The 22,632-nt window shown below is 44.1% G+C and overlaps 1 protein-coding gene across 10 annotated transcripts in view; it reads left to right on the top strand.

Moving 5' to 3' along the window:
• LOC115194003 (TGF-beta-activated kinase 1 and MAP3K7-binding protein 2) overlaps positions 1 to 22,632 on the top strand; it is a 70,499-nt gene that overhangs the window by 45,066 nt on the left and 2,801 nt on the right. Inside the window, exons 2-7 of one of the 10 annotated variants that reach the window (XM_029753236.1) lie at positions 15,106 to 15,301; positions 15,407 to 17,117; positions 18,360 to 18,520; positions 19,208 to 19,298; positions 21,709 to 21,804; positions 22,200 to 22,301. In XM_029753236.1, the coding sequence (XP_029609096.1) occupies positions 15,200 to 15,301; positions 15,407 to 17,117; positions 18,360 to 18,520; positions 19,208 to 19,298; positions 21,709 to 21,804; positions 22,200 to 22,301 (2,263 nt within the window). In that variant the 5' untranslated portion in view covers positions 15,106 to 15,199. Of the gene's footprint in view, positions 1 to 15,102; positions 15,302 to 15,406; positions 17,118 to 18,359; positions 18,521 to 19,207; positions 19,299 to 21,708; positions 21,805 to 22,199; positions 22,302 to 22,632 lie in introns of all 10 variants that reach the window. The other 9 variants (XM_029753262.1, XM_029753253.1, XM_029753245.1 and 6 more) reach the window with 9 other exon arrangements.

Genomic DNA, 22,632 nt, shown 5'->3' with positions numbered 1-22,632 from the left:
ATGTAAGCACGTTCAGATCGACCACACGGTGGCGCTATAACAGGCACGTACTTATATCGCTTGATCTGTTTGTGATGAAATTTGGTACACATGGTCAGGGATATAAATCTAGCTAACTTGGAAGGTATGGTTCAGTTTGGCTGCCTGGTGGCACTGTTGTACAGGAAAAAACATGAATGAAAGCTCATTGGATCATAGCGGCCATGTTGTTTGAGCTAGAGTCCTGGACATGAATACAGTCTACAGTATATTGGACACATATTTGTATGGATATGGGGAATCCTCTGGTGCGTAGGCCCAGTCCTAGCTGTTGTCTGATTGACATGGTCCTCTCAGAAATACACAAGCGATATCTGTCGGCTCTTAAATTAACTTTCAGTGTTGATTCAATTGGGGAGACGTTTGAACTGTGTTGCTGTTTGACAGCAGCTGGTGGGACTTTGGAAGGATAATGACATGGGTGGTAGAATTACAAATGTCTGTCTTTTTACTTGCTTTTGTGTCTCCTGAATTCCTCCCATATGTCTCAGTCCCAGATTAGGCCTGCTTCTAGTTCTTTATCCATTCCACGCCTTCGGAAAAAAAATATTCCGAGAATAAATCAATCATTTTTACTGAAGTTATTATATAACAATAGCAATGGTTTCGACTTTCAAACAGCATTTTAGTGAATATTTTTGTCCCTAAAATAGATCCTAGATAGCCCTTTATTGGATGTTTTCTTTATGAGATTATGACTTTCTCTACTAAGAAGGGATGGAAATATACAAAGCAGCCTGAAGCATTGACTCATAAATGTTTATTGCGGAAGCAAAAATATAAATTGAATGTCCCCTGTATAATTATGTATATAAATTCAATTTGGCAAGGCTGGTTGTTTGGTGGCACGCTGAATACTGTAGTTTATACTGGTGATCAGTGCATGAAAGCTTCATTGTATCTGCCAGTCACATTCTGTTAAAGGTCCCCAAAGCACACACATCCCTGGGCCGCTCGTCTTTTCAGTTCGCTGCAGCTAGCGACTGGAACGAGCTGCAACAGACACTCAAACTGGACAGTTTTATCTCAATCTCTTCATTCAAACACTCAGTCGTGGACACTCTTACTGGCAGTTGTGGCTGCTTTGTGTGATCTATTGTTGTCTCTACCTTCGTGCCCTTTGTGCTGTTGTCTGTGCCTAATAATATTTGTACCATGTTTTGTGCTGCTACCATGTTGTGTTGACTCCATGTTGTTGTTATGTTGTGTTGCTACCATGCTGTGTTGTCGTGTGTTGCTGCCTTGCTATGTTGTTGTCTTAGGTCTCTCTTTATGCAGTGTTGTCTCTCTTGTTGTGATGTGTGTTTTGTCCTATATTTATATTGTATTTTTTATTTATTTTTAATCCCAGCCCCCGTCCCTGAGGGAGGTCTTTTGCCTTTTGGTAGGCCGTCATTGCAAACAAGAATTTGTTCTTAACTGACTTGCCTAGTTAAATAAAGGTTAAATAAAAATAAAATGTCTGTCAACATTTTGGCTTTATTCCTGTGATGGCACTGGCAGGAGGATGAATGTTGTATTTTCTAAAGGACAGTAGCCTAGATTTAGTCTAGGTATTTTTTCCATGTCTTGGGATTTCTATGGCTGTTGGCTGAAAAAACATCCATGAAAATTGCTTACACCAGTCAGCGTATTAGTGATTGTGCCTTGCCCTGATTGGTGTGCATGTAAATCCAGTATGCGCAGTGTCCTCTTTAATTCAGAAGTAATGCAGAACATTTTCACCTCTTGGGTTCCTTGCCACAGCCACGGTACTCATGCAGAGTCGAAAGCACCCGATGATGCAGAGCAATGCCTTATTTACGACCTCCGTGGCAAAGATAATTGGAAATTACGCCGGTTGTGTTAAATGTTAATTTCATTTTTCTGTCAGTAATTCCAGAAATGTAGACCAGATGTGTCCTGCATTTTTACATTTACTTGAGTTTATTTATTTACTCTGAAATACATTTACATATTTTACTAGATAGATATAATAGCTCTCTAGGGGTGCCCTTTCTGTAATTATCGATAGTTGATTTTTCATCTGTTTGCATATCAAATACAATTTTATTTGTCACATGAGCCGAATACAACAGGTGTAGACTTTACCGTGAAACGCTTACATACGAGCCCTTACCCAATAATGGAGAGTTAAAAAGTAAATAAAATAAGCAAATAAAAATAGTAACATAATAAATAACAGTAACGAGGCTATATATCACCAAGTCAGTGTGCAGGGGTACGAGGTAGTTGAGGTAATATCTACATGTAGATAGGGGTAAAAATGACTAGGCAATCAGGATAGATAATAAACAGAGTATCAGCAGCGTATGTGGAGAGTGTGAAGGTGTGTGTGTGTGTGTGTGTGTGTGTGTGTGTGTGTGTGTGTATGTTGGAGTGTAATTGTAAGTATGTCTGAGTGTGTGGGTAGAATCCAGTGAAAGTGCTAGTGTGTTGACTTGAGATTCATCACTTGTAGGCCAAGAGAAGTGTCTGATGAAAACTAAAAGACTGGGTTTGGCTGAATGAGTTGGATCCTCTACTGTTGTAATAGTGTTTGATAGATGCTTGCTTCATTTTACTGAGCCCATTTTACTGAGTTTTCTTCCTATTGGGTTTTATTTAGGCCTATGCCGCAAGGAATACCCAGCATGTTCATCGGTGGTTTATTGACCACAAGGCCTGCAAGAGAGTAGCAATACAAGCCTGAAGTCATGAAGTAATCAGAGCCGTCTAGGTGATACTCATCTAGGTTGTCTCCATTTGGCCTGAACCAAACTGTTTCCCAGCCTGGCTCGGTTGAGCAGTGAGATTAAAGCCATAGGCCAGGCCGGGGGAACTATTGTTATTGCATAAACTGTGCCTGTAGACCGACATAATCACGATAACCTAATGTCAGGGCCCCAGACTAACATTTTAGATTTTCAGTTGGTGGTACCAGAACATGATTTGGTCGCACCAAATTTTTGATCATCTTATAAAGTCATTCACAGTGCTTTATTAAAAAGTGTAATAAACTACTGAGATGGTATTCAAGAAGTAAGTAATTTCATGTTGTGATAAAAAATATTTGTATGCGCAACGTAATCCAGTGATTGTCATGCATTTTGGGTTGACAATTAGGCTATTGTATTTACAGTACCAGTCAAACGTTTGGACACCTACTAATTCCAGGATTTTTCTTTATCTTTACTATTTTCTACATTGTAGAATAATAGTGAAGACATCAAAACTATGAAATAACACATATGGAATCATGTAGTAACCAAAAAAGTGTTAAACAAATCAAAATATATTTTATATTTGAGATTCTTCAAAGTAGCCACCCTTTGCCTTGATGACAGCTTTGCACACTCTTGGCATTCTCTCAACCAGCTTCAACTGAAATTCTTGAAGGAGTTCCCACATATGCTGAGCATTTGGCTGCTTTTCCTTCACTCTGCGGTCCAACTCATCCCAAACCATCTCAATTGGGTTGAGGTTGGGTGATTGTGGAGGCCAGGTCATTACTGCATGCACAAAACAAATATTTGACAGCAAGGCTTTTGATCCAGGAGGGGATTCTCTGCTGTTACCAAGCGAAGCTTGATTTTGGAAGAAGCTAACTAAATGGTCGCAGTCTGGAGCCCTGCCTAATGGGCTGAGCAAAGTGAGGGCACAAATATCTAGTTAAGACCGGTTTCTAGTTTTCCAACAACGTCTTGTCATAATATGCCTTAACATTATTATGCTCTGATATAGTATTGTTGGGTTTATTGTCCATAGGGATCAAGATTGTAGCTTATACAATGTTAAATGCAGGCTGTCACTGAGTCTGAGGTGCTCAAGGAGCTCCTTAAACTTGACCCCAAAAAAACATCTGGGTCAGATGGTTTAGATCCTTTCTTCTTTAAGGTTGCAGCCCCTATCATCGCAAAGCCTATCTCTGACCTTTTTAACCTGTCTCTCCTCTCTGGGGAGGTTCCCATTGCTTGGAAGGCAGCCACGGTGTGTCCTTTATTTAAAGGGGGAGATCAAGCTGATCCTAACTGTTATAAGCCAATTTCTATTTAGCCCTGTTTATCAAAAGTGTTGGAAAAACTTGTTAATAATCAACTGACTGGCTTTCTTGATGTCTATAGTATTCTCTCTGGTATGCAGTCTGGTTTCCGCTCAGGTTATGGATGTGTCACTGCAACCTTAGAGGTCTTACATGATGTCACTATTGCTCTTGATTCTAAGCAATGTTGTGCTGCTATTTTTATTAACTTGGCCAAAGCTTTTGATACGGTAGACCTTTCCATTCTTGTGGGCCGGCTAAGGAGTATTGGTGTCTCTGAGGGGCCTCTGGCCTGGTTTGCTAACTACCTCTCTCAAAGAGTGCAGTGTATAAAGTCAGAACATCTGCTGTCTCAGCCACTGCCTGTCACCAAGGGAGTACCCCAAAGCTCGATCCTAGGCCCCACGCTCTTCTCAGTTTACAACAACAACATAGCTTAGGCAGGAGGAAGCTCTCTCATCCATTTATATGCTGATGATACAGTCTTATACTCAGCTGGTCCCTCCCCGGATTTTGTGTTAAACGATCTACAACAAAGTTTTCATAGTGTCCAACAAGGTTTCTCTGCCCTTAACGTTGTTCTGAACACCTCCAAAACAAAGGTAATGTGGTTTGGTAAGAAGAATGCCCCTCTCCCCACCGGTGTGATTACTGCCTCTAAGGGTTTAGAGCTTGAGGTAGACACCTCATACAAGTACTTGGGAGTATGGCTAGACGGTACACTGTCCTTCTCTCAGCACATATCAAAGCTGCAGGCTAAAGTTAAATCTAGACTTGGTTTCCTCTATCGTAATCGCTCCTCTTTCACCCCAGCTGCCAACTAACCCTGATTCAGATGACCATCCTACCAATGCTAGATTACGGAGACGCTCTCGAGCAGCTAGATGTTCTTTACCATTCAGCCATCAGATTTGCCACCAATGCTCCTTATAGGACACATCACTGCACTCTATAATCCTCTGTAAACTGGTCATCTCTGCATACCCATCGCAAGACCCACTGGTTTATGTTTATTTATAAAACCCTCTTAGGCCTCACTCCCCCCTATCTGAGATACCTACTGCAGCCCTCATCCTCCACATGCAACACCCGTTCTGCCAGTCACATTCTGTTAAAGGTCTCCAAAGCACACACATCCCTGGGTCGCTCCTCTTTTCAGTTCGCTGCAGCTAGTGACTGGAACGAGCTGCAAAAAAACACTCAAACTGGACAGTTTTATCTCAATCTCTTCATTCAAAGACTCAATCATGGACACTAATACTGATAGTCAAATCAAATCAAATTTTATTTGTCACATGCGCTGAATACAACAGTGAAATGCTTACTTACGAGCCCCTAACCAACAATGCAGTTTTAAAAAATCCAGATAAGAATAACAAATAAAAGTATCAAGTAATTAAAGAACTGCAGTAAAATAAGAATAGCGAGACTATATACCGGTACAGAGTCAATGTGCGGGGGCACCAGTTAGTTGAGGTAATATGTACATAGAGTTATTAAAGTGACTATGCATAGAGTAGCAGCATAATTTTTTACCTTTATTTAACTAGGCAAGCCAGTTAAGAACAAATTCTTATTTTCAATGACAGCCTAGGAACAGCAGGTTAACTGCCTTGTTCAGGGGCAGAACAACAGATTTGTACCTTGTCAGCTCCAGGATTTGAACTTGCAACCTTTCAACCTTGGTTACAACCTTGGTTACTTGCAACCTTGGTTACTAGTCCAACACTCTAACCACTAGGCTACACTGCCACCCCACATAATCACGACGAGAGACAAAAGAGGGGGTGGGGGGCGGGCAATGCAAATAGTCTGGGTTGCGGCTGTTTCGAGTGATGTATTATCGTCTCTACCTTCTTGCCTTTGTGCTGTTGTCTGTGCCCAATAATGTTTGTACCATGTTTTGTGCTGCTACCATGTTGTGCTGCTGCCATGTTGTGTTGCTACTATTTTGTTGTCATGTGGGGTTGTTACCATGCTGTGTTGTCATGTGTTGCTGCCATGCTATGTTGTTGTCTTAGGTCTCTCTTTATGTGGTGGTGTGGTGTCTTTCGTCGTGATGTGTGTTTTGTCCTATATTTTTATATTTAATACCAGCCCCCTTCCCCGCAGGATACCTTTTGCCTTTTGGTAGGCCGTCATTGTAAATAAGAATTTGTTCTTAACTGACTTGCCTAGTTAAATAAAGGTAAAAAATTAAATAAAAAAATAAAACATAAATAAAGATTACCCTGCCCACAATCCAGTTACCCCTTGTATCCAGATAACTGCAGGTTAAACCCAGTTGTCATACTCATTGATGGAATGCAACAGCATTTCCACTTCCAAATGGCTGCTAGGTGAACTCAGCATTTTGTTGCCCACAGAAATGTTGTGTTAAAGAGGTGGGGAAGGAGCAGAGTAAGGGGAGGGAGGAGGTGGAGGGAGTGAACCAGTGATTGAGCCTGTTGTGTAAGAGAGACACACACACTGAAAAGCAAGCTGCAGCAAGCGCCTGGAAGAGAGCATCACCCACTTACCGCTTTTAAATCCCCCCTTCCCCTCCTGCTAATTCCTTATACGGTCAGGAAAGACACAACCTGCCAGGCAGCTTTTCCATGTTATTTACATTGTTTACAGAGGAAAACAAACAGTGAAAATTGACAACCCATTTGAATGCTCACTAAGACAAGAAGTGTAATGGAGGTTCAGGTTCATCTGTGTTTGTGAGACCTCACAGTTTCCCACATTGCCCAGAGAGGGAAGGGTTGGTCGACCTGGGGAGCTGGTGCCCTTGCCTGCTTCCAATCAACCACCAGCTGCAGGCTGTGGTGCTGAATCATTTTTTTATTCAGCACCATCTACCCCTGTTTGTGGGCAACTAAAAGATCAGCCTGTCTTCCAACGGAAGTGCCAAGCTGAGCTGATCCAACAGTTCTATGTGCAGCGTGAGGCCCCAGCTTCATGGCACAGTTGAGTATGGTATGTTTTTGTTTTGAAGACCTCTTCAGTTACTCGCGTGTATGTGAAATGGGAACATGTAAGCTTAGCCTACATGTAGGTCTAGTCTACATGTTGTTTATCAATTTGTTGGGTTATACAGTAGATTGGTTTTTATCCATAATGACAGAGAGATTTAAAACGATATGCATTTGTGCACTGTGCATGTGTGCTAAAAAATGCTTACATTTAAAGTGACAATATACATAGATGAAAAAACCTGCAGAATCATACTGTTGTGTAGATAAATATTAGTTTGGTAAGAGATTCTAGATACGAATTCTATATGAGACAGTCTGGTTTTAGTTTTCATGTTAAAAATGTAGTCGTGTGATCGTACTTTCTATTAGGGCTGAACATTTTCTTGCCGAGAGTACTTAGCACCTCCGAACAGAGGGTTGGCAGTCAATCAGTTCGTGTTCACATAGCACAGACCTTGAAGCCGACAGCCTTGTTAAAATGCTCCAAACCAGGTGGCAGTAGCGTTGCATTCTTAAGCTTAGTTTCCCTGTATGTGTTGCTTTGTAGGTAGCCAATGTTAGCTAACTAGCTTGCTGCGCTAATGTTGATTCTAGCCAGATAGCCACAGCTAGATAACTTATTAGCAAGATGACAAAGAAACAATTTAATTCCCTCTACATAATCCCATACTGCCAATGCCAGCCCATAGCCACATTTTTTGCTAGCTAAATGGTTAGCATGTAATTCGCTAGCTAGAACAATGCTGGGTAGCCTAGTGGTTAGAGCGTTGGACTAGTAACCGAGAGGTTGCAAGTTTGAATCCCCGAGCTGACAAGGTACAAATCTGTTGTTCTGCCCCTGAACAAGGTAGTTAACCCAATGTTCCTAGGCTGTCATTGAAAATAAGAATTTTTTCTTAACTGACTTGCCTAGTTAAATAAAATAAAAAAATAATTGCTAGCTAGCCAAAGACACTGCAGTAACTCTTGGCAGTTAACACAAGCAGCTACTTAATGGAAACTAATCAATTGTGATTTAATTATAATGTCAATACTACAAGTAACTGCTAAAATAAAGGAAACACCAACATAAAGTGTCTTAATAGGGTGTTGGGCCACCATGAGCCAGAACAGCTTCAATGCACCTTCGGAGGGATGCAACACCATTCTTCCACGAGAAATTCCATAATTTGGTGTTTTGATGGTGGTAGAAAAGGCTGTCTCAGGTGCCACTCCAGAATCTCCCATAAGTGTTTGAGATCTGGTGACTGAAACGATCTGGTGACTGAAACGATATGGTTTACATATGTTTTCATTCTCATCAAACCGTTCAGTGACCACTCGTGCCCTGTGGATGGGGTCATCCTATGGGGGCATAGCCATGGTAGCCAAAATAATGGCATGCCCAGCATTTTTATACATGACCCTAAGCATGATGTTATTTGCTTAATTAGCACAGGAACCACACGTGTGGAAGCACCTGCTTTCAATATACTTTGTACCCCTCATTTATTCAAGTGTTTCCATTATTTTGGCAGTTACCTGGAGCTACAGTGGCCAGCTAGCTAGCTTGGAGTAATTATTTAGTGTTGTGTGCATTGCGCACTTAGCCAGCTACCATCCCATTGCCTACATTGCATATGAAGTGTGACTGTCTCATTTAGCAAGCTGCAAGAGGGTGGATGTCACCAGGAAAAGTAGCCTCTTTTTTGTCTTGTTGGCCGTCCTTTCCGCTCTCCACTCATGCTTGATTGACTCAAAGTATAATTTTTTGGTCCCGACAGGGAAACCGATTCTTCATGTAGAAACGCGAGCAAATGTCATCAGTCGGACGTTATCTGCAGGTGGTCCCCAAAACACACCACGCAGTCAGCAAGCCGAAACAAACGCCGGATAATCGGCACATCAACATTCAGTGCAGTGTGTTCTCTCTTAAAGTCTAGATGTTCATTCTGTTTAACAATATGACATTAATGTAGTGGTAAACCACTTTTATTTTCGAGAGGGGAGGCTCTGCGATGTCTTTAAATACTTCTCTGTTAAGACCAGGCACCTCAATGAAGTTTCCATTCAGGCTTAAGCTTTCAAAATCCTTTCGTGAAGGTGAAAGTTCCTCACAGTGTTGTTGAATCAAAACAATATCTATGTTAAAGAATGGGTCAAGTTCCATGCTTCCAGAAGACGAAGTGGGTGTGTGTGTGTGTGTGTGTGTGTGTGTGTGTGTGTGTGTGTGTGTGTGTGTGTGTGTGTGTGTGAGCATGTGTGCGTGGGTGGGTGAATATGAACATGTGTGTGTTAGAGAGAGAGAGAGAGAGAGAGAGAGAGAGTTAGTCCCCTCGGTGTGCCTGGCTTCAGCTTGTTGCCATCATGAATGTAATCTGAGGTACACCAAGCTTTAAAGGGTAAGTAGCATAAACGTAACCACATGTAACTTATGGATTGGCATTAATACTAACGCATCAAGTCCCAATGCAAAGTTACACCTCATGTCATGTGTGAAGTCATGCCGTAAAATATTTTTGCGGGGGTGTGACGTGATATGGAGGACCCGGCAAGACAGCCTATTCTCTATAATGTTAACTCCTACAGAAATAACTTTAAATGTATAACCTCAAATTAAACCAATCGTTTCCACTCATGACTACTGGTTTCAATGACATTTTCAGCCAATTTACAAGCAAATACTTTATGAATTTATTGTTACAAATCAGCTTGCAAGGTTTCTAGCCAACTAGCCTGCTAACGTTAGCCCTACCAACATGCTAACATTACGTGAGTAACATGAGTAAAAGCTGGTGAATAAAAACAACCCTTTAAGATGAGCTGAGGTACACCAGCTGTTGAAGGTGGTCTGAACCACAGTACAACAAAATGGGACTCATTTGTAAATATTTTAAAGATGAACTAATATTTCTCAAATGATCTGCTGCTTAAATGGACTTATATACACTGAGTGTACAAAACATTAGGTACTAGAATTTTTGTTATGTTCAGTACTTCTGTCAAATGTGTCTCGTGATTGAGAGGATCCAGTCTGTATTGACGCAGCCTCTACAGAGCTAAGAAAGGGCCTGCTCCACTTACTCATTCATTGGTAGAGCTGTCTGGGCTGCTGTTAGCTCCGCACTCATGCTGCACAGATGTTAACACACTTGAATAATGCAACACAGAATGCAGAAATGTTGAAACAATGTCCATAATTGCTAGAACGCTTTTACAATGCAAGACGACACCGGTAGCTTCCAGCATTGTAGGCTAACTTTCCTTGCTAGCTTACGGCTGAATTCACTACCCTAGTACTTTGTTTGTGATAATATGCTAACCATAACGCAAAATATACTGATTTCGAAGCTGATTGTCACCAAAAACGTGATTAATTCATTTAGTCTCCCTCGCCACCAAAGCCCATTCACTTCCTCGTCTCCCTCGCCTTCCGTCTGGTTTCCACTAGATTCCATAGCCACAAAGTCAGATTCCACTGCCTGAGACAGCGCATACTTTTATAAAAATAAAAGATTGCTTCTTCTATGCAAATGTTGTTGATCAGTACAACAAATAATATGTTCTCCTAGCAGTTTCCAATAAAATAAGTCCTAAATGGATTTTTTTTTTGTCATCTGTAGCCCCATGAAATCAGCTAAAACAAGCTCAATAACTCAATGCATGCACATATTCCTATTGAGTAATATGCATTCACCTGTATTGGGAATAGACCTAAGCTATATGTTGATTTACCCAGTTTATCAACAGAGATTTACGATTCAAATAAATTATTACCGTTTATGTTGTTTTGTAGTTAGATTGGTAAAAACAAAGTCAAATTTATTGTATGATTGTATAATTTATTAATGAATGCATACATGGCTGTCTCCAAAAAATTGACTTACAAATGTTCTAATGTAATGATATTGAACTCAAAAGATGCCCAACAGTTGAACAGAGCAGTAGTGAGAGTTTATCTGTCTGGATAAAGTGCCATTCTGTGACTTTGGGTAATACGTTTTTTATTTTTGTGGTCTCATTTTTGTATCGAGTATCACGATGGTATAGAGTATCGTTACACTAAACTTGGTATCGGTATCGAAGTCAAAATTCTGGTATCGTGACGACACTAATTGTGGGTAGTTTAGAAGATATCTGTAAATAAGTTAATAAATAGGTGAAAACCCCAAAACATAACTATGTTTGTAGTTATAGGTAACCAGATCGTGACAACAACTAAGGTACTAAGTCTTTGACCACACTGTGTTACTTTGGTGAGTAAAAACTCATGCTTCCTACCTACCCTTTATGACGAGCTGTTGAAGGTGGTCTGAATCACAGTATGTACCTTTCTACTATTTCACATTTGTATAACAATTTCCATAAGTTTATGTTAAGGAAAAAGAAACAAATGTAAACTTGATTGGCTATATTCTTCTCATTTGTAAATATTTTAAACATTAACTAATATTTCTCAGATCTGCTGCTTAAATTGACTTATATACACTGAGTGTACTAAACATTAGGAACACCTTCCTAATATTGAGTTGCATTCCCTTTTCCCCCTCAGAACAGCCTCAAATAGTTGGGGCATGGACTACAAGGTGTCAAGCATTCCACAGGGATACTGGCCCATGTTGACTCCAATGCTTCCCACAGTTGGCTGGATGTCCTTTCGGTGGTGGACCATTCTTGATACACACAGGAAACTGTTGAGCGTGAAAAACCAAGCAGCTTTGCAGTTCTTGACACACTCAAACCAGTGTGCATGGCACCTACTACCATACCCAGTTTAAAGGGACTTAAATATTTTGTCTTGCCCATTCTCTGAATGGCACACATACACAATCCATGTCTCAATTGTCTCAAGGCTTGAAAATTCTTCTTTAATCTGTCTCGTCCCCTTCATCTACAGTACACTGAAGTGGATTTAACAGGGGACATCAATAAGGGATCATAGCTTTCACCTGGATTCACCTTGTCAGTCTATGTCATGGAAAGAGTTCCTGATGTTTTGTACACTCAATGTATTTTGAATAGGATTTCTTGTTCTCCAATGTTCAAATATTCCTTTGAATAGTTAGAAATGTTGGGTTGTTGAATGAGGCCTTGAAGCTCTCAGGTGTAGCACTGATTTTGAGGATTTGACAACACTCTTTTGTTCACAATTGTGCTTGGCCCCAAATATTGAAGTGAACGATTCGGTCGTCGTACCTTGACCCACAGCAGATGTGTGTTTGCACGGTAGGGTGCGTGCGTGTGTGTGTGTGTGTGTGTGTGTGTGTGTGTGTGTGTGTGTGTGTGTGTGTGTGTGTGTGTACCATGTGGCCACACTGGAGTACTGGGGCGCCTGCCAGCAGGCCTCAGAGCGTCCACTGCCAATTAGTCCCTTTATTTGTTTAAATTTCGCTGGACTGCGAGGTAGTTAGACATTCCAAGCCGTGTTGCTGCCTGGTGCCTGACGCTGCAGAGGACTGCTCTGATTGAAGACTATGGGATTTATAGGGTTTTTCACCGTGGTAATGGCCTTGGCGTATCGATGGCATAACCAGAAGATGTACCAGCTGGTTTAACCCAGGGGACTGGCCGTGTTGAAAGGTGTGTTAGGCACGGGGCACTGATGGAGGGAAAGGCTGGCTGGCTGTGTAGTGGGCCTCTATTTTCTATCAATCAGAGTAAAATGTGCTGGCCATATATCATGATATCGGATCCCCACAAATAGGGTTACCTTGGACCTACAACCCTCCAGGTTCTCATTTATAGAAGCTGTGAACTTTACCTACTGCAGCTACACACCAGATCAGGAAAGTAACACACCGCAGGTTGTAACGCAGTTGCATTCATCATCTCCATATGAACACAAAACGACATAGATGAAGTAGGCTATAACTTGTTTGTTTAGAATACATTTTAGTTGACTTGGCTTTTTAATGTCAGGAATGCTGCAACAGCACTGTGTCCGTTTACAATCTCTCCACTTAAGGCTCCCGTGCATTGATCGTTAATACCCATTACATTTTTTCTCAAATTGAAGCAGACATTTTTATGGTGCACCCACTCCTACTGAGTGAATGAGTCCATTGACAAGAGCGTGGCAGGGGCTGTTACCTCCAGAAATTAGCCTGGAGCTGCGGGTCAGTGCTCTGGCACTGGGAATAACAGCTCCGCAATGGGAGCTTTGTTTATTTATCTCCCTGGTTCCACAGTTGCCTCTGCTCCCTCCCTCCGCAGGCCCAGGAGTGGCTGTGAGGCTGAGCCAAACCAGGGCCTTTTCTTTTTGGGCTGTAATTATGTGCAATAAGGAAGTGTGGGCATTTTTTTGTTTTTTGAAGGCAGGACAAAAAACTCTAACCACAATGTTGACCTGTAGTTGGGTCAGTTGCCAAGTAGTGAATTTCCTTTCCCACAGACAGACTAGTCCTGCAGCCCAGCCTACGAGAGGAGCCTGAATGGTGGATCATAAGAGTTCACCACTATGCCCTTTGGGCTGACCTATGCTCCTGTTTCTAAATCACACTAGGTAGATTTGTGTTAGAAGTGTTGAGGAGCCTCAGCTTTGGCTCGGTGATTGAAACAACAAAGCCTTGTTTTCCATAGACCTTATTAGCTGGAGGCGGTTACGTTTGCTCTAAACATGTAATCTGTGATATGGCAAACTTATTTTCCTCTAGTTTTTATTTACAGAGAGAGCCTCTCTTTGCTGCTTACTCCGCTCTTTTGATGCACTGAAATGAATTCTTCAGTGTGGTTGGTATGATTGCAAAACTTTCCATTTCCTTGAATTGCAAAGGGCAAAAGAAGGCATTGACTGACAGTTTGAGTGCCTGGGCTGAAAGAAAAGGATGTACCCAACCTTTGTTATTCTGTGTCTCACTCTCTGAAACATGATTTACACGTTTTTTTTCTTCATGTGAGGACACATTGCAATAGTGTGTCACGATCGGGCTAGTTGTTTCATTGTATCATCCAAGTCAATATCCTGCCAGTTTTCAGATGTTATCTCAGCCGGTCTCGTTTGAGTCAGTCTCAGGCTGTTCCAGAGCCCTGTTGCTGCTGGCTCCCTCTTCTGACAGTAGCCCTGTAGCTCCTCCCACTGTTATCATCAGCTCTGGTGGGATGTTTTGTCATCCAGATTGACATCTCCTCAGTTATGACATTACACATGCTTCCAGCTCAGATAAGACAGCACTGCTACTTGCTATGTCAATTCCTTGGCACAACAGGAGTAATGTGCCTCAAAGCTACAATGTCTCACTCCTCTTATCAGACGATCATACTTTGTGTTTAATATTTTTAAAGTCGCTTCTGGATTTCATTTGGCCTGACGGTCCAATCTGATGGATTGGATTACCTATGACTTTGAGAGAATCCAGGACGCTCATCCTCCAGCCACACTGGACTAATCTCTGCAGGTTTTTCGGGGCCTACAGCGCAATGTTTTGAATGGCAAATTCTGAGCCTCACGCTAGAGGAAGTTTTGAATGAGTGCGGTTAGAAATAGCTCCAGAGTGTGGGCATGTGCGAAAGACATGCACCAAGCTACACCGTGCTATTCTCATGAAAATCCACTATTCTCCTTGGCTCTGTATATCTAGGCTAAATATTTACCAGGGTCAAAAGACCCTCAATTCCGTGCTCTTGAGAAGGTCAGCATCATCCACACCGTGTGGCCCTTGTTGCTCAGTGTGAATGACGCTGGTCTGTCAGAGGTAAAGTGGTGTTTTTCCGCTTGCCTCAAAGCTCCTCTGTAGCACTGGCATTGACTTAACTGACATTCATGTGCAGATTGCTACATTTCTGGGAGCTACTGTTTGGGTCTGCTCTGTCCTCCTTCCCTGCCACTGCGTCACGCATAGGCCTACCTTGTCATTAACATCCTTTCAAAACACAGACTGGTACCGGTACAGTACACACTGTCTCTTTACTCTGTGTAGACCAAGAGAGGGTGTGTATGAGAATAGTAGGGAAACCCAGAAACTGCTGTGTGTGTGTGTGTGTGTGTGTGTGTGTGTGTGTGTGTGTGTGTGTGTGTGTGTGTGTGTGTGTGTGTGTGTGTGTGCGTGTGCGTGTGGGTGTGTACAGTTACAACTGCGGGTACTAACCTAAGCATCTGTTTTCCAGAAGATGCTCAAGTTGTGGCTGAGGTGCTGCCACCACTGAGGCGTCGTCAGTGTGCTGAACGGAGCGAGCAGAGCAGTCCTGACCTGGCAGTACACGAATGGCCCAGGGAAGCCACCAGATTGACATTCGGGTTTTGCACGACCTGCGCCAGAAGTTTCCTGAAGTTCCAGACGGTGTTGTGTCACAGTGTGTTCTGCAGGTGAGTCCGGGGTATCCTCCTTTCCAATCCATAGGTTTTACCCAACAAAATATATTTCACTGATATATCACAAATGACTGATTTTGAAGATTCTCTTTTCCTCAGAACGACAACAATTTGGACGCCTGTTGTGAGTACCTGTCTCAGGTGAGCCCGGGGTACTTGTACAGTGAAGGAGGCAACCTCAGCAACACCGACGACCCCAGCTTCATCAGGCTCCGCAATCACATGACCCAGCTGAACCTGGGCCTGCAGTCTCAGTTTCAGAATGTGCATGCGGCCCCGGGACGGGACGGCCTGAGGATGAACGGCAGCAGGACTCTGTCCCACAGCCTGAGTGACGGGCCCCTCCAGACAGGACAGACCCCCAACAGTGACTTCTTCCAGCAGGAGCCCCAGTCAGCCCCCGTGCAGGCACCCTCCAGCCTCAATGTGTTTGGCGTGATGGAGCCCACGCGCAAGCCCCAGCCGCCCCAGCACCTGGGACTCTACCAGCTGGGGGGCAAAGGGCAGTCCATGGGCCATCATGGCCAGCAGATGCCCCGCTTCAACCCCATCACCGTCACCCTGGCCCCCAACATCCAGACGGGACGCAACACCCCCACCTCTTTGCACATACACGGCGGGCCCCATACACAGTCCGGACTGAGCAGTCCACAGGGTAACTCTATCTACATCAGGCCTTATGTGACCCAGCCCGGCGGTACGACCCGGCAAAGCCAGCAGCAGCAGGCGGGCAGGGCCCAGTACAGCCCCACCTCCCAGCCCCAGCAGCAGATCTACCAGATCTCCCATCCCACCTCACTGCCTGGCTCCCGGACAGGCCCTTCCTCCCAGCAGCACCAGCACGGCTCCTCACATACCTCACAGCACCAGTCACAGGGCCACCAGACCTCCCATGTCTACATGCCCATCAGCTCCCCCACCAACCCACAGGCCCCCTCCTCTATCCTCCAGGCCCCCTCTGGAGGTCAGGCCTCCTCCTCTGGTGCCTCGTCCTCGGTCATGCCCTCTGGCATGTCCTCCTTCAGCCAGTACAACATCCAGAACATCTCCACCGGACCGCGCAAGAACCAGATAGAGATCAAACTTGAATCTCCTCAGAGGAGCAACTCCACCACGACCACGCTGCGCACCAGCAGCAGCCCCCGCTCCAACTCCTCCACCTCCTCCTCCTGCCCGTCATCCTCCTCCTCTGTCGGGGCAGCCCCTGGCCCCACCACTACCCCCCTGTCCATCGGAGGCCCGGGCCTAAGCCGCAGCCAGCCCACTGTTTACATCTCTGCCAGCCCGCCCACCGCTGCTACTACCACCCCCTCTGACGAGGCTGTCATGGTCCCATCCGGCTCCCGCTCCCAGCCCAAGTTTTACATTACTGCTAATAACGATGACGGTGGAGGCAGAAACCCTCCAACCGTCTACATCTCTGCTCAACCTTCTCCGCACGGGTCGCAGGGGGCCCGGAATATGGGGGGCCAGGTGAGCATGGGCCCCGCCTACATCCACCACCACCCACCCAAGTCCCGCGCGTCTATGGGAGGGGCAGGCACGGCCACATCGCCCCGAGTGGTGGTCACCCAGCCCAACACCAAGTACACTTTCAAAATCACAGTGTCCCCCAACAAGCCCCCAGCAGTGTCCCCTGGCGTCGTGTCCCCTACCTTTGAGGCCACCAACCTCCTCAGCCTCCCGTCGGACCACCATTTTGTGGAGCCGGAGCCCCATCATCTCTCAGACCCACTGTCTGCACACAGGGAGAGGCCCAGCGAGCCACGCAGACTCAGCATGGGTTCAGACGACGCTGCATACACACAAGGTAAGACAGGATCAGGGTTACTAAAATCTCAGCCATTAGCTGCTTTGCTTTGTCGACAGTCACGATCTGTCACTAGGAAGTATAGACACTCACCCACAAACACACATCCGGATACAGTTAGTTGTGCAATTGGTTAAGTTGAACTATGGTATCCCTCAGTCACATGTGCAACAAAAGTCAAGTGCCCAAAGAGACATAACATCCACTTTTGAGAATAACTTTCCCTCACGACAGTAAGGAATAGAATGCATTTTTGTCCACCAGTAGTAAATGCCTTTTCCACTGCATTCTGCCAAGAAAGTCATTTGACTATTGCGTATCGTTTATGCCTGCTTTTAACTTTGATTTCCGTAATATTGACACTAATGCATTTTTTAAGCCAAATTCTGTAGACTCATTAAAAACCTCTTGGCCTTAAAACCCTGCTTCATCTCAGCCTGATTTGAGGGAGCAGATGAATTGTTGAAGGTGACTCGCATAGGGTGTGATTGGAGCATTAGTCGGCTGCAATAATGCTGGGTTTGCGCTGACAGCCCTTGGACTGCGGCGGTGTGAGTCAAATGTGTTGGAGCGCAGCGTTTCCTTTTTTGGACTTTTGACTGGATTACGTGCGAGTCAGTGCTTGTGGCCTTCGCTAGAAGCTTACTCGCTGCTGCGACTACTGTGGGGCTTCTCCTCTCTCTCCCCGGCCCTGAGGCTGTGCCTTCTGCCCCTTATCTTTCACTGCAGCCCTCAACATGCATTCCTCTCTGGCTCGAATGCTGCTCCCAGCTTGGTTTGGCCTGGAGGGGGGGGGGCCTGCCTGGAAAAACACAAAGCCTACTTCTGAGTGGTGGGGTGTATTGTGTTTGTTGTTTACTTTGGTCTTTCTGTGTGGGGAATGAATGAATTAAAGCAGGGACGGCTAATTTCCTCATAGCATATAGCATGCGTTATAAGACAAAGCATGTCATGAATGCGTTATAAGACAATGTAACGCTTCTTAGGAAGCGTTTTGAGCAAGTTTTTCCCCAGGATCATTGTTCACTCCACCAAATGCCCTTTCTAAAATAAGCCGTGAAATGAAGAACGATTATGCTACTGTATGATTCTTACTCAGCCCCACTGCACGTAGCGTTATTTCCAAAAGGGAAATGTATCTAGCTTTTGTGGTTCTTCAAACACACCATAATTCAGCAGTCAGAGATAAGCCATCAGTCTGTCCCTATGTCACAGTGTTAATGTGTACAATGTATCTTGCAGCCCTGTTGATTCACCAGAAGGCCCGTATGGACCGGCTGTGGCATGAGCTGGAGTTAAAAAAGAGGACGCTGGAGAAGCTAAAAGACGAGGTCAACGAGATGGAGAACGACCTGACTAGGAGACGGCTAGAACGATCCAACTCCCAGTCCCAAATCCCCTCGGTAAGTCCCCACAGACACTGCTCTCCCACCTCACACACTACTCTCCCACAGAGAGATACTACAACTAGAACATCAATGTTCCTATCCTTGTGCAGCAACTGTATTCAACTGTCTTAGTAGAGGTCTTTGGTAATTTGACTCAAGAATACGCTCCTGAGTCGCAAGGTGTATTTAACGTATTTTCTAAGGAAACCATGATTCTTTGGGGCAATTAAAAAAAACACACACCCTCCCATTGAATTTTTTCACCCAATGTCAGGTTTACGTTAACCGTGCAGCTGTGGGTTTATTGAACTATATCAGACCGCAAATCAAGTGGTGCTCGGAGTTTTCTGTTGAATCAGCTTTTTTCTGTGTCAACTATCACTGTGTGTTAGTCAGGGCAGGGAAAAGAGGATGTGGAAGGTTCAAGTTAAAATCCTGGAGTTGAACTCAGTAGCTCTTGTGTTTTCTGTGTATTCACTAGGCCAAGGAGACCTGGAGATAACTCTCTTCCTGACACTGTTAGCCCACTTGGCTCCGTGCACCTCCGTTGACTTATTACAGGCTTGTGTTGTGAGTCAGTACCGAACAGCATGTGCCGAGGCTCTCAGTCTCTACTCCTCCACTGTGCCTCATCAGCATACCGTGCTGCTGCCTGCCTGTAAATGGCGGTTTATATGACCCTGTTTCCTTCTTTCTTATCAGATTGAGGAAATGCAGCAGTTACGATGCAAAAACAGGATACTGCAGATTGACATCGACCTTTTAACCAAAGAAATCGATCTTCAAACAAGAGGTAGGCGGCTCGGTTGGCTTCGTGGGGTGTGCTTTGTCGGCGTGCTTGTCGTGTTGGGATGAACGTGACACCAGCTCTCTGTGTGTGGTGTGCATGCATGTGCTGTACGTCCAGTGTGTTCATGGTGTTTTAACGTGCTGTCTTTGTTGCTTTAAGATCAGCTCCTTCGGATAGCCCGGTCCTCATATTTCATTGTTTAGTCGTATTTCTGTATGTTATAATGGGTAGCTCTGTAGAGAGAGAGAGAGAGAGAGAGAGAGAGAGAGAGAGAGTCAAGAGAGGGGAAACTAATGTGGACTATTACAGAGCGAAGCAGCGAGGGGAAGCATGACCTGTGTTCAGTACAGCTGTACAGTAGTAGGTCTGTCTGCCTCTGCCAGGCCTGGTCTGGTCACATCCCCTCGGCACACGCAGTCAAGGTGCTGCCATTGTAATGTTAACTACCAGTTGTTTCCTGAATTGCATCCTGTTGCTGGTTGGTAACAAGGGATTTATAGCCCACCTGGCCGCTCTCCACGGCTGACAGGATTAATACACCAGCTAGCACAGTCACACAGGTGAATGGAGAATTAAAGGTGGCTCAGAATTGAATATGGCTTCTATGTAATAGACGGATTTGTGAAGAGTAAAGAGTCATGGCTTTGTATTCTGAGTTCTTTATTTGTCTTTGTGTGTTAGACTCCAGTCTCTTGCTTTATTGGTCTGTGACTCCTACACATTTGCTGCTGTATGTGTGACTGTTGCATGTACAGTTGAAGTCTGAAGTTTACATACACTTAGGTTGGAGTCATTAAAACTCGTTTTTCAACCACTCCACACATTTCTTGTTAACAAACTATAGTTTTGGCAAGTCGGTTAGGACATTTACTTTGTGCATGACACAAGTAATTTTTCCAACAATTGTTCACAGACAGATTATTTCACTTATAATTCACTGTATCACAATTCCAGTGGTTCAGAAATGTACATACACTAAGTTGACTGTGCCTTTAAACAGCTTGGAAAATTCCAGAAAGGATGTCATGGCTTTAGAAGCTTCTGCTAATTGAGGTAATTTGAGTCAATTGGAGGTGTACCTGTGGATGTATTTCAAGGCCTACCTTCAAACTCAGTGCCTCTTTGCTTGACATCATGGGAAAATCAAAAGAAATCAGCCAAGACCTCAGAAAAGAAATTGTAGACCTCACAAGTTTGGTTCATCCTTGGGAGCAATTTCCAAATGCCTGAAGGTACCACGTTCATCTGTACAAACAATAGTACGCAAGTATAAACACCATGGGACAACGCAGCCGTCATACCACTCAGGAAGGAGACTTGTTCTGTCTCCTAGAGCTGAATGTACTTTGGTGCGAAAAGTGCAAATCAATCCCAGAACAACAGCAAAGGACCTTGTGAAGATGCTGGAGGAAACAGGTACAAAAGTATCTATATCCACAGTTAAACGAGTCCTATATCGACATAACCTGAAAGGCCGCTCAGCAAGGAAGAAGCCACTGCTCCAAAACCGCCATTAAAAAGCCAGACTTCGGTTTGCAACTGCACATGGGGACAAAGATCGTACTTTTTGGAGAAATGTCCTCTGGTCTGATGAAATAAAAATAGAACTGTTTGGCCATAATGACCCTCGTTATGTTTGGAGGAGAAAGGGGGAGGCTTACAAACCGAAGAACACCATCCCAACCGTGAAGCACAGAGGTGGCAGCATCATGTTGTGGGGGTGCTTTGCTGCAGGAGGGACTGGTGCACTTCACAAAATAGATGGCATCATGAGAAGGGAATATTATGTGGATATATTGAAGCAACATCTCAAGACATCAGTCAGGCAGATAAAGCTTGGTCGCAAATGGGCCTTCCAAATGGACAATGACCCCAAGCATTCTTCCAAAGTTGTGGCGAAATGGCTTAAGGACAACAAAGTCAAGGTATTGGAGTGGCCATCACAAAGCCCTGACCTCAATCCTATAGAAAATGTGTGGGCAGAACTGAAAAAGTGTTTGTGAGCAAGGAGGCCTACAAACCTGACTCAGTTACACCAGTTCTGTAAGGAGGAATGGACCAAAATTCACCCAACTTATTGTGGAAGGCTACCCGGAAAGTTTGACCCAGGTTAAACAATTTAAAGGCAATGCTACCAAATACTAATTGAGTGTATGTAAACTTCTGCGATGAAAGAAATAAAAGCTGAAATAAATCATTCTCTCTACTATTATTCTTACATTTCACATTCTTAAAATAAAGTGGTGATCCTAACTGACCTAAAACAGTGAATTTGTACTAGGATTATATGTCAGGAATTGTGATGTATTTGGCTAAGGTGTATGTAAACTTCCGACTTCAACTGTATGTTCGTATGCTATGCGTACTGATGCTTTCAGTTTTGCTTATGATATCTCTGTCCTGTTTGTCGCAGGACCCCACTTTAATCCCAGTGCAATTCATAACTTCTATGACAACATTGGATTCCTAGGTCCTGTCCCACCCAAACCCAAAGGTACTTTACGTGTTGGTAAGTTTAGGAAAGGTTGCATGGTCGCCTCTGGACAACCTGACCTTCTTCCGCTTCCACTTTCCCTCTCTCCTTTCTTGGTGTTTTACTTAGTCATCAATGAATATCTATTGATAATGGGGCTTGAGATCTGTACTTGTGATGGTTTCTATCAGGGGTTATTTCTGTCTATCTGGGTAAAGTCTGCGTTGTTTAGATCATTCTCATCACATATGTTACCTTTCATCCTAAGTGTTTTCATTCAAGTATCTGTAAAACCTGGTATCATTGGTGTTTTCATTCATACTTGCGGCGTGGTTTTCACCTCTGCATATGCCATCTTTGTTTTCATGCCATTCCTCTCCTCCGTCTCTTGCTTCATTCCTTCCCTCCATCCTGTGCTTGGGACCTGTCAGAGCCAGAGGGTCAGGGTACAGACAGAAGAATATTTAATGTCACCTCCACGCTAACCATGGAGCCCTCTTCTGCCCCTCCTCCTCCCGCTGCTCTCCCTCTGGGTTGGTACCTGTAGCTCTGTCCGTCTGTCCGTCTGTCTGTCCCAGTGGTCCAACCTCTCCCCTTTCCTCCTTCATACTGGGCCAGTCCTGTCCATCCAACCTGCACACCATAACAATCTTACAACAGATGACCTTTACATAGCGTTTTGCCATTTCATACTTAGAAAGCACCATTGACCACTAGAAAATAACTTGAGTCATCCCTTCAGCACATTTGTTGATGAGAGGTTTTCCTGTTGTTATTTGAACATTTGACAGGATTCTCTTATCACTCGGATACTTTCTTAGCATTAAAAGGGCAATATGCAGTTGCTACATCCGTTTTTGGACT

Source organism: Salmo trutta, chromosome 1, assembly GCF_901001165.1.
Source record: "Salmo trutta chromosome 1, fSalTru1.1, whole genome shotgun sequence".
Lineage (NCBI taxonomy): Eukaryota > Metazoa > Chordata > Actinopteri > Salmoniformes > Salmonidae > Salmo > Salmo trutta.
Note: the sequence above shows the minus strand (reverse complement) of the source record. Positions and strands in the feature narration are given on the sequence as shown.